The 12,357-nt window shown below is 48.2% G+C and overlaps 1 protein-coding gene and 1 pseudogene across 2 annotated transcripts in view; one reads left to right on the forward strand and one right to left on the reverse strand.

Moving 5' to 3' along the window:
• The window catches only part of SGF29 (SAGA complex associated factor 29), a 32,067-nt gene that overhangs the window by 17,741 nt on the left and 1,969 nt on the right, over nt 1–12,357 (reverse strand). The window contains exon 1 of one of the 2 annotated variants that reach the window (XM_034988951.1): nt 5,002–7,834. The exons of the other annotated variant lie outside the window; for it this stretch is intronic. Within the exon in view, the coding sequence (XP_034844842.1) occupies nt 5,002–5,038 (37 nt within the window). The 5' untranslated portion in view covers nt 5,039–7,834. Of the gene's footprint in view, nt 1–5,001; nt 7,835–12,357 lie in introns of those variants that run through there. 2 annotated transcript variants of the gene reach the window in all.
• Nucleotides 9,435–11,071, forward strand: LOC117999640 (annotated as a pseudogene).

Below are 12,357 nucleotides of genomic sequence, written 5' to 3' on the forward strand. Positions count from 1 at the left end.
GGCTCAGATGGTTAAGCGTCTGCCTTCGGCTCAGGTCATGGTCCCAGGGTCCTGGGATCGAGTCCCGCATTGGGTTCCCTGCTCAGCGGGGAGCCTGCTTCTCCCTCTCCTTCTCCCGCTCCCCCTGCTTGTGCTCTCTCGCTCTGTCAAATAAATAAACAAAAATCTTAAAAAAAAAAAAAAGTCTAGCTGCATTTAGCTAGAACCGCATGAAATAATGGATCTCGAGTGTAGAGATGAGAAGTGTACAAACTTGAGAAATGATCAGCATGAAGTCTGACGTCTAGGAACTGATCTGCCGTGTGAGAAAAGAGGAGGAAAGACCACCCCCTGAGCTCAGCAGAAAGATCGCAGGAAGGGATGGATTAGCACGGAAGACAGTTCTCTCTCCTGCTAACGAAAGCAGGAATTCTAGGTGGAACCACCTGCCCTCTACCGGCCCACACCCGAGCCGAGTACAACTGGGGCAAGGCCCACAGCCAGGCACTGGGGGTTGACTTTACACAGCGCCGTGACCAATGCTGGCAGCAGGCACGCCCACTATGCCGTCACGCCAACTGGTTATCCTTCCCAGTGATTCCGCTGCCCTCAGACCTGGGTCTGGGCCCCCGCTAGCTAAAGTCCCAGGTTCCTACTCTGCTCAGAAGAGAAGCCAGAGACCTTGTTCCCACCAAGACGCCAAGACCACAACGAGCTCCATGCAGCAGCACCTGCAGCTCTGCCTCCCCCAGAGGGAAGGACTAGCCCCTCACCTGTGCTCCGAACCCCACCTCCTCCTGGGCCGTCTGATACCCCTTTCCTGGGCGGTATGAGCAAAATGAGCATACTTGAGGAGAGCTCATCTTAAATAAATAAATAAATAAGAGCTTCCAATCCCCACTCACCTCCAGCTCCCCACCCTGTTTCTCTTCACAGAAAAACTTCAGTTGTCCAAGCCTGGGCCTCTCGTCCTCACCCCCATTTTACTTTTCAACCCGCTTCCGTCTAGCTTCTGTCCTCCCCAGTGCAGTGACGATGCTCTCGAGAGAACGAATAACCATACGGGTCAAAGCATCAGATCCTCTCCCGCTCAGGCCGACCCGACCTGTCTGCATCTCACTCGACATGGGTGCCCATTGCCGCCGCCGCCTCTGGCTTCAGGGCCTCCCTCCTGCACCGTCCACCCTCCACCTCACTCCGGCTCCTCCAGTCTCTGGGGCTGGCCCCTCACCTGCCCGCCCTGCAAATGCGGCACTACTCAGGGCGAGTCTGGCCGCCCCCCTCTCCTGCCCCCGGAGGCCACAGAGAAGGACTGGGAGCGCGCTCCTGAGTCTGACAGGACGTTCCTGAGGACCTCGGGGAGAGCACCTCTAGTTCGAGACAGGAGCCACCGTCCTGCCAGCTGAGCTGTGGCACCAGGGCGGGCGGAGGCCTGAGCGGGAGGCAGAGGGGGTTTCAGGTGGGGAAACGGAGTATGCTGCCTGAGGGACAGAAGCACGCTGAGAACAAGTCCAGGGACCAGAGAACAGGGCTGCATCTGAAGAGGAGCCGGGCGGGTGCGCAGTGGGATCCAGCCCTCGTCGTCTGCTAACACCCCTTCCGCCTGTCTTAGCCACACACACGCAACACGGATGTCCTGTCCCCTTCCACCTCTCCCCTTCTGTCCATGGCATGCCCCTCCTCCTCACCAAGGATACCAATGTTACACTTTCAAGGATCAGCTCGAGGTGGGTCCTGCTGGACTGTCCCTAAAAAGCCAAACTTGTCTCTTACTGGACTCTTCCTTTATAAACTGGTTTTTTCTTCCCCAACCAGACTGGAGCCTCCCCAGGCACGAACACACACCTCTGCTTTCATCAACGAACCTCTTACATCAATAACCGCCACTGATAGGTCGGGTCAAGGACTTGGCAGGAACTTTATAATTTTTTCTACTTCACACACCACCTCTCTCCTGTCCTGACCCCACCCCTGCCATGAGGTCCATTTTGAATTTCCCACAGCAACTATTCCAAACTCTGTTGTTAAATATAGGCTTTTCCCTGGCTCCTGCAGCCTACCTCACTATCAACTATGAACCACATGGTACCAACTCCCAAATCCACTGCCAACCCCTATGACTTCCCCAAGATTCAGAATCTTATTTTCATGCCGGCTGGACAGCTCTAGCAGAAAAGACCCCAAATCCCTATGTTCAACAGAGACATTCCTTACATGAGCCTCTCTACCTCTGTATGCTAGAAATACTCTATAATTTAAAAAAGACTTTAAATCAATGTGTCCAGAAAATATTCTAAAATTAAATAATGGATAGTTGTACAAATCTGTGAATATACTTTAAAAAACCCAACAATGAATTGTGCACTTTGAATGGGTGAATTGTACGGTACGTGAATTTTAGCTCAATAGAACTTAAAAAAAAACCCCAGTATGTCCAAAGCCAGACTCCTCCCTCTCTGCCTCCCCTCCTCCGAAACTCCTGTGTGGTAGTATGCTCCTTCCCTGTTGACATTTCCATAACCCATCCAGCCGCCGGTGCTGGAAATAGCGAGTTTCACACCCCCATCTCCCTATGTCTAATCAGTCACCACTCCTGCTGACTTACTGCCCCATAAACCCATCCCTCTTTCCTAGCCTTCAGGCACTGTTTCCCACCATACCAATGACACAGCAGCCCCCTTCTGCATTCTCCTCTCCATCAAATCCACCCTCTGTGAGGTCCTAAAACCACCCATCTAAAAGACAAGTGTGGTCATGTTCCCCTAACAAAGCTTTCAACCCCTGCCTTGAGATAAGTCAAGCTCTTCACACACCACACTGGCTTGATGAAGAGGTTTCCATCCCCGTCCCCCCCCCACCAGCCTCATCTCCTCTCACCAGTGCCTGCCTCATACCTCATATTCCAGCCATTCCAAACTCTTCCGGTTTTGACCATACACAATGTAATTTCTTATCCCCATGCTGTTCCCTCTATCTGGGATGCCCTTCCTGCAAGCAGGACACCCCTAATCCTCTGCCTGATTTAACTACTTAGTATCTAAGACCTGGCTTACTTATCAAGTCATCTCCTTCCACCAGCCATGGTTAGAACCCCACCCCTCCTACCCCCACCCCCACCCCCAGTCTCCTAGGCTGAGTTAAGTTACTTTTCTCTGTGTTCCCATAATATCCTGTGCATCTCTCTACCACAGTGCCTACCAAATCCTATTAAAATTCTCTTTGTGTGTTTTTGTCTCCTCCCCAGCTAGTCTAGTCTCTGAGGGTGGGGATCACTCCACCTCCTGTACCTAGCATGGAGCTGGCACGTGGTACCCACCATCTTCACTTCTACTCCTGTTCATGCCTCAACCCAACACGGCGTGGCTCTCCCTCAGTCCCCAGTGATCTCCTGCCAGCTCTTGGACCTTTCCACTGCACTGAATACCTGACCACACGCTGCTTCTCGAAGCTCTGCTCTCCGGATTTCCAGGCCTCCAGTCCCCCCTATTTCTCCAACCACCCTGCACGGTCTTTCTGTTGCTCCCTCCTCTACCCCAGAGGACAATCACCCCAGGAAGCCCTTCTCTGTCTCTAAGCACTCCCTGGGCATCTCATCAACTATAAGGCCCCATATTCTGAAACTTCCAAATGGAGATCATCAGCCTTGACCTCTCTCCAAGGTTCCCAACTCAGATTTCCAGCTGCCACCTGATGACTCAACCCAGATGCCCCTCAGACACCTCATACTTCCTTCTGCCCTGCCTTCCAGATGTGGGTTGATGGCATCCATCACTGTCCAGCTAGCTTCGCAGGCTGCAAATCCCAGAGTCATCCATTCCTCCTTCTTGATCAGCTACAACCCCCCACACCTCCCTGATCCACCCTCTTCAAATTCTAGGGATTTTGCCTAAGAAATTTCTCTCAAACCTAGCCCTTCCCTTCCACCACATCTGTCACTGTCTTAGTTGGGGCTCTCATCACATTATCACAATATCATCCCATCCCTGTGTCTCATTGTAGTTGGGCACAAAGCCTGTTTCTCTTAAAAAAAAGAAAATTTTAATATATACATATATATTAAATATATGCACATAATAAAAACATTCAAACGATACCAGAATTACAATGAAATCTCCCACCCCTAGAAGCAACCACTACTGTTTCTTGGGTATTTCTCCAGAGGTATCCCATGGATACACAGGGGGAAAAAAGCATGTTATCTCCTCAAACCTTTTGCAAATGGAAGATGCAAAGACAGACATATACGCGGGAGATGGGGGCTGACACAGTATACAGGCTGGAAAAGTTACCTGCATGGTCTGGAGGGGAGGGAGTAGATCACATACCAAAGTGGGCAGCAGTGGGGAGGTGGGACCCATTTTTGGAGACCTTCAGCCTCTGACACTTAGCCCCTACACCAATTATTGGGATCCCCTCACATGCACAGTTACCAGTGGTTTTTAAAAGGCTTTCATCTCCCCTCGTTTCTATCCGGTGTGAAATACTGAGAAGCGCTCACATGGGTGACAGCGCTCTGGAGGGTCGCCTTGCCTGCTGGGTAGCTCCCTGCCTGGGAAAACCTCACTTCATGATTTTACGAAAAATCACTGCTATCTCCGGAACCACTCAGTCGCCAGCTCAGCAAGTGGACCGTCAAGGTGTTCCACTACCTGGATGCCCCTTCCCCCAGGACCTATCAGACAAATGCCAGCATGTTCTTCCTGCTCTATGCCCCCTCTTCCTGGGGGCACTCCTTAACCATTCAGCAGTCAGGAACTCCCCTGGCTCCCCAGAGCACTCTGGCCACACCTCTCTTTCCACTTTTCTCTAATTAACAGGAAAAAAAAATAGTAGAACAATATTAAAGAATCATTAAAGCAAGTCCCAGCAACCTAAAATGATCTTCATTCTGTGTGCCACTCTGTGCCTCCAACATAACCACAATCGGCACGCGTGTGTCTTTGTAAGATTGCTTTCCACTTGTGTGGGAGTCCACTTCTCACATTCCCAGCCCCCTACGTACAAGAACAGAGTTTTACTCACCTTTGTATCTTGGCACCCAAAATGAAGCCTGGAACATAGGGAGGGCTTGGTAGCGGTTTGTCAGAAACTACTCTGGGAAACACAGGAAGAGGCGAACAGCATGCCCAGCACTCACAGCAGTATAAAGTCATATAAAGAAATGAAATACACCACTTGCAAAATAGCCATCAGACAAATGAACTGACATGCATACTTTAGGAGCGTTCCAAGAAGGGAAACAGGGACAGAACAGCTGCTAAGTTCTCATGAGGCCATAGCTCCTGAGCCTTTCTGAGTCTCAGTAAAAACCAGAGAACCCATTTGAGGATCAACAACGTAAGGAAGGTCCAGGCGGTGCCTGGCACAACATGTGAACATGAGCTACCCCCTCCTTGTCTGGAGATGGGGGTCAGGGAACCACCAGGGAAAAATCGGGACTATGCTAACTTGAGCAAAACAGTCAAAGGCCAGGGCAGAAGAAAACCCTGATGCATCCCAAGCCCGAGGGGAGCAACGGTGAGATGGTGGGCCACACAGAGTCCGCACCGTTGAGGAGTGCTCTCCTGTTTGAGCCCTGCCTGCTGGGCAGTGCCTTGCTTGGGAGAACCACCTCACTTTACAGTTTTACAACAAACTATCTCCAGATCCGTTCAGTCGTGACCTTGAATTTCCCCCAGAAAACACCCCCAATGCCAAAGCCTACAGGAACAAAGCACCGGGCACAGAACCATACATGATGCAAAGGCCAGAGCTCCGAGCTGGGAGGAAGTGGCTTCCAGCCCCAGCTGCCCGTTATCAGAGTCCAAGGGCCCCAGCTGATCCCAACCTCGAGAGGCCGGGCAATCTCTGAAAGGTTTCAGGCTTTCTTACACATTTTGAGGCACGGCCCAACACTCTAAGCTTTCTGGCTCCTGGCACTCTCTTCTTCCCACTGATTTAGAAGCCACGCCTTCTATTTCTACCCACAGAGGGAACCACCATTCTGACATTTTTCACTACAGATGAGGTCCACCTGTTCTAGAACTTCATAGAAATGTAATCATGAGGCACCTCAGTGGCTCAGTCAGTGGAGCATCCGACTCTTGGTTTCAGCTCAAGTTGTGATCTCAGGGTCGTGAGACAGAGCCGAGCCGGGCTCTGCCAGTGCACAGGGTTGGCGTTGGATTCCCTCTCCCCCCTGCCCCTCCCCCTGCTCGCACACGCTTTCTAAATAAATTAATTAAAATCTTTAAAAAAAAAATGAAGAAATGTCATCATGCCATCCACATTCTTTAGGGTATGGATTCTCTGAATGTGTGGTGTATCAGGAGTCTGTCCCTTTCTATTGCTGAGCAGCGTTCTCTCGTATGAACAAACTTGTTTAGCCAGCTCTGTTCTGATGGCACCTGGGCTACTCCCAACTTGGGGCCATTATGAATAAAACTGCCATGAGTAGTCATATGGAGTCTTTTTTTAGACACATGTTCATTTTTCTTAAGTACTTAGGTCTGAGGTGGATGTTTAATTTTCCAAGAAAGTGTCAGTCTCCTTCCCTGAGAAGGTGTACCAGTTCTCCCACCAACAATGTATAGAAGTTCCAGTTGCTCTACATCCTTGCCGTGTACGGTGTTGTCATCTTCATTTTATTTAAAACAGTTTTTAGCCATCCTAGCTAGCGTGAAGTGAATTTTCACTGTGGTTTTAATCTAGACTTCTCCGGTGGACTAATGATGTTGAGCCCCTTCCCATACACTTACTCGGCTTCCTTTACATTCAATTCAGTGGCTTTTTAGTAGAGTCACAAGGTTGTGCAACCATCACCACCACCGAATTTTAGAATATTTTCATGACCTCCCAAAACCTGTACCCAAACAACAGTCAGCCCCCCAGTCCTTCCTCCCCTCAGCCACGGGCAACTGCTTATTCTACGTTCTGGACTTCATGGATCTGTCTTTTCTGGACACTTCATAGAAACAGAATCACACAGCACGTGGCCTGTGGAGACTGGCTTCCTTCACTGAGCACAGTATTTTCAAGGTTCATCCATACTGTACATGTGTATTTCGCTCCTTTTATGGCTGACTGATAGCCCAGGTATGGATAGACCTCACTCTGTTTATGCCTTCATCAGCTGATGGGACAGTTAGGTAAAATGACTTTTATATCAAGAATTTGGAATCCTCCTGCTTGGCTATCTTGTTCCCAAGATGAGTACTTATCATGTGACAAAGCATTAACAACAACAAACAGGAGGCTCACCAGTGCCATCCCTTTCTTCCGGGTATCCACTCCTGCTGCCCTTATTCCAGTTGGGGGCTGTTTGTTTTTGTGCATGTGGGCACGCAGTTTATAATCGTTATTTGCGGGAGGGCTGGCCTGACATGAGCTACTCCACCACTACAGGAAGCGACCTCTAAGTATTCTGCCCATCACCTTTTCTCTATTTTGGTCACAGCACTTCAGTTTCTCTTTGGGAAACTGTCCTTCATCTTGGCTCCAAAGATGGGAGTATTCCATTCTCCCTGACCACAATAACTGGCTCAGGAAGAGGTATGTGACCCAAGTCTGGTCCAAATCAACTTAAGATCTTTCGCTAGGAGCCATCTGCATCTTTTAGTTGGTTGTTAAAGAGAGTAGAAGGGAAGCCTGGGAAGGATGGAGGCATGTGCCTGCCTGAGAGAGAAGCCAACACAGACAGAAATAGCGCTGAAAGACATAAAAAATCCTGGTGACATCGGTTAGCTTTCTGGAAATAACCATGCCTGAAGCTGCTATGCCCAGGACTTTTCAGTTAGAGTCTAACAGACACTCCTTTTCTGCTTGGACTAGTTTAGGTTCACTTTTTTTTTTTTTTTTTTAAGATTTTATTTATTTATTTGACAGAGAGAGACACAGCGAGAGAGGGAGCACAAGCAGGGGAAGTGGGAGAGGGAGAAGCAGGCTTCCCGCTGAGCAGGAAGCCCGATGCGGGGCTCGATCCCAGGACCCTGAGATCATGACCTGAGCTGAAGGCAGACGCTTAACCGACTGAGCCACCCAGGGGCCCCTAGGTCCACTTTTTGTTAACTGCAACTAAGAAATCTAATAGGTAATTCTAGAGACAAAGGACTATTAACTGCTAACCCAGTCAAAACCTGCTCTCTAGGGGTATCTGGGTGACTCAGTCGTTAAGCCTCTGCCTTCGGCTCAGATCATGATCCCAGAGTCCTGGGATCGAGCCCCACATCGGGCTCCCTGCTCGGAGGGAAGCCTGCTTCTCCCTCTCCCACTCCCCCTGCTTGTGTTCCTGCTCTCGCTATCTCTCTGTGAAATAAATAAATAAAATCTTAAAAAAAACAAAAACAAAAAAAACCCTGCTCTCTAGCCCCTTCTCTAGAAGCCAAGGCCTCATACAAACAAATCCAAACATCCTATACTTAAACCCCTCTAACGTTAGTGCTAACGGGGCTTAAGACAATAAGAGCTTCGTTCTGAATCAAAGGGAAGGAAGGCATCTAAGACCCTACACTAAGATTCCATACTCTCAATCTGGCCATCATCAACAACAATCTACATTCATCAATTGGTTTGAAAAAAATTAAGGAGGTGGTGATTTCTTTCCCCTAGTACCCACCATGCTTCTAGACCAAAGCTTATACAGGGGATTCTCACTGAAACCTTACAGCAATCCCATAAGCACACCCTCTTTATAGCTGGAGAAACTGAAGTTCAGATTGGTTAAATTATGCTGGGTAACTTGGGAAATACAGGTAGTTGCAAAACTGCAAACTCTAAATTTGTGCTCTCCTCCCAATTTCAAGCTTTGTAACAAGCTCAGCTTATTCAATAGCAAAAGAGATCACAGAAATAGAACCATTTCATCTACTGGAAACTGTCAATCAACTGTTAGGATATTAAGATCACACTGTAAGTATTAACAATAAGATGGGGATTCATGGTGGCATTTGATAAAAAGAGGTAGAAAAATAAAGGTAATTATGACAGTTTTTCCTTACTGAATACCTACTAAGCACTTTTATGTAGATGACCCCATCTAACTCTCCTCACGGTCCCACAAAGTAAGTGCTGTACTCTTCATTTAGAACTGTGGAAACCAGAGTCTTGGAGAATCAGTGACTTTATCCAGGTCATGCAAGTAGTAAGTGATAGAGGTGGGATTCAAATCCAGACCTGTCTGACTCTACGACCTAAGTCTTAAGACTCAAGCAACCCTTAGAATGATCAACATCCAAATCCTGTTGGTTCAGTGTTCAACAAACTGGCTTCTACTCCACAGATACAGAGACCACAAATCCTGTGACGTAACTGGAGTGACGTAAATTGGGTATTTTTTTTCTAATGCAGATGATATATCAAAATTGTATAGGAGATTCATTTTCATTCATTTCATTTCAAAGACTCATTTAAAATCTTTGTAAGGCAGTCAGTCCAGAGGCTGTGGAGGCTGCAGAGGAACCACCCGAGAAGCTGTGAAGATGTCCATGCGCGTCGCTGTGGCCAGGCCCTGCGCCCTCCCTTGGCGGGCCAGGCTGGTCTCCAAAAATGATCTGGGATCATCCTTCATTGCTGCAAGGAACTTCCATGCCTCTAACACTCATTTTCAGAAGACTGGCACTGCTGAAGTGTCCCCTATCCTTGAAGAGCATATTCTTGGAGTTGACACCTCTGTTGACCTTGAAGAGACTAGGCGTGTCCTAAGCATTGCCCGTGTACATGGGCTGAAAAATGTTCAGGCAGAAGAAATGGTAGAGTTTTCTTCAGGTTTAAAGAGTATGTCTCTGAACTTGGAACCTGACAACGTTGGTGTTGTCGTGTTTGGAAATGACAAACTAATTAAGGAAGGAGATATCGTCAAGAGAACAGGAGCCACTGTGGATGTTCCAGTTGGTGAGGACTATTGGGCGGTATTGTAGATGCCCTGGGTAACGCCACTGTTGGAAAGGGTCCAATTGGTTCCAAGACCTGTAGCCGAGTTGGCCTGAAAGCCCCTGGGATCATTTCTCGAATCTCTGTGCACAAACTAATGCAGACTGGTATTAAGGCTGCAGATAGCTTGGTGCCAATTTGTCATGGCCAGCGTGAGCTGATTATTGGTGACCAACGGAGGGCCAAACATCAATTGCTACAGACACAATCATTAACCAGAAACATTTCAACGACGGAACTGATGAGAAGAAGAAGCTATACCACATCTACTATTGGTCAGAAGAGATCCACCGTTGCCCAGCTGGTGAAGAGACTTACAGATGCAGATGCCGTGAAGTCCGCCACTGTGGTTTCAGCTGCTGCTCCTGATGCTGCTCCACTTCAGGACCTGGCTCCTTACTCTGGCTGTTCTTTGGGAGAATATTTTAGAGATAATGGCAAACACGCTTTGATCATCTATGATGACTTATCCAAACAGGCTGTTGCTTACCACCAGATGTCTCTGCTGCTCCACCAGCCCCCCCGGTCGGTGAGGCCTATCCTGGTGACGTGTCCTACCTACACTCCCGTCTGCTAGACAGAGCAGCCCAAATGAACAATTCTTCTGGTGGTGGCTCCTTGACTGCTTTCTCAGTCACAGAAACACAAGCTGGTGATGTGAAGGCTTACATTCCAACAAATGTCATTTCTATCACTGACAGACAGATCTTCTTGGAAACAGAACTGTTCTACAAAGGTATCCGTCCTGCCACTAACGTTGGTTTGTCTGTGTCCCATGTGGGATCTGCTGCCCAAACCAGGGCCATGAGGCAGGTGGCAGATACCGCGAAGCTGGAGTTGGCTCAGTATCTTGAGGTTGCTGCTTCTGCCCAGTTCGGTTCTGATCTTGATGCTGCCACTCAGCAACTCAAGCCGTGGCGTGCGGCTGACTGAGCTGTTGAAGCAAGCACAGCATTCTCCCACGGCTACCGAAGAACAAGTGGCTGTTCTTTATGCCGGTGTAAGATGGTATCTGATAAGCTGGAGCCCAGCAAGATCACGAGTTTGAGCCTGCTTTCTTGGCTCATGTTATCAGCCAACACCAAGCCCTGTTGGGCAATATAAGGACTGATGGAAAGATCTCAAACAGTCAGATGCTAGGCTGAAAGAGATCGCAACAAACTTCTTGGCTGGATTTGAAGCTTAAACTCATGTGGAGTCACGAGAAATACCAGGTTGGCTTTGTCATCAGTTTTTCTAGCAATCAGTTCCATCTGTAAAAGGATTACTCTCATTCTCCAGATGTACATAAATTACATTAAAAATAAAGGTTCTAGGGCGCCTGGGTGGCTCAGATGGTTAAGCGTCTGCCTTCGGCTCAGGTCATGATCCCAGGGTCCTGGGATCGAGTCCCGCATCAGGCTCTCTGCTCCTTGGGAGCCTGCTTCTCCCTCTGCCTCTCTCTCTCTCTGTCTCTCATGAATAAATAAATAAAATCTTAAAAAAAAAAAAATAAAGGTTCTATATTGGTTGGTGAAAAAAAAAAAAATCTTTGTAAGACTCTTTGTATACAAATTTAGAAATGGGGTTAAAAAGGCCTGTGACTTACTACATGTCCCCATTTTCAGCTCCAGAAAGTTGGGTCACTAAAACTACGGATGCTGATGGACCTACCCACTGAGAACAGGGTGCCTCACGGTTGGGCCAGGTATTTATAAAACAGACACTGTGGTTTACAGAGCACCTTTTTAAGATTTTTTTTTAAGTTTATTTATTTAAGCAATCTCTACACCCAACATGGGGCTTGAATTCACGACCCCAAGATCAAGAACCACATGCTCCTCTGAGCCGGCCAGGCGCCCCTACAAAACACTTTCAAGGCACTTTTTCAGATCCTAGACAGCCAGCTCCTCTCAAACAGCAATACCACACAATAACCACAGTGAGCAATTCTAGTGCCCGCATTCCAAACAAGCACATACTTTCGCGCTTCTGTTATGTCTGCCTGAAATGCCCCTTGATCCTTCCCCCCACTTCCCTCTGGGTGCTCATCTTCTGGGGTCCAAATCAACTGGCAGCACAGTTAACACTTCCACAGCAGCACCTGCCAACCTTCTTCACAGCACACACAGAAGAGAATACTTACGGTAACATTTGTATGGCATCCTCATGTAAAAGAATAAACCTGCTCACAGCCAGAAAAGAATGGCAGGGGGATCTGGCTGCCCCAGGCGCCACTCATCTGCCCTGATGCCAACGGCAGTCAAAACTTCCAAAGCAGATTCTCGCACTTGTCACACATACACCGAGAGACTGTTTCACTTACTTGTCTCTCCTGCAGAACGTGAGCTCTTAGAAGACTGACATGCAGCTGTATTCGTCTTTACATTCCCAGCAACTAGCACAGGGCCTGGCATCTACTAAGTCTTCAGAATAGATTACTGGACCAAACTGGATCCTGTGAATCTCTTAAAACAGTCTTTCAACAATTCT

The sequence above is a fragment of the Mirounga leonina genome, unplaced genomic scaffold (assembly GCF_011800145.1).
Source record: "Mirounga leonina isolate KUSES-001 unplaced genomic scaffold, KU_Mleo_1.0 Mir_454, whole genome shotgun sequence".
Taxonomy (NCBI): domain Eukaryota; kingdom Metazoa; phylum Chordata; class Mammalia; order Carnivora; family Phocidae; genus Mirounga; species Mirounga leonina.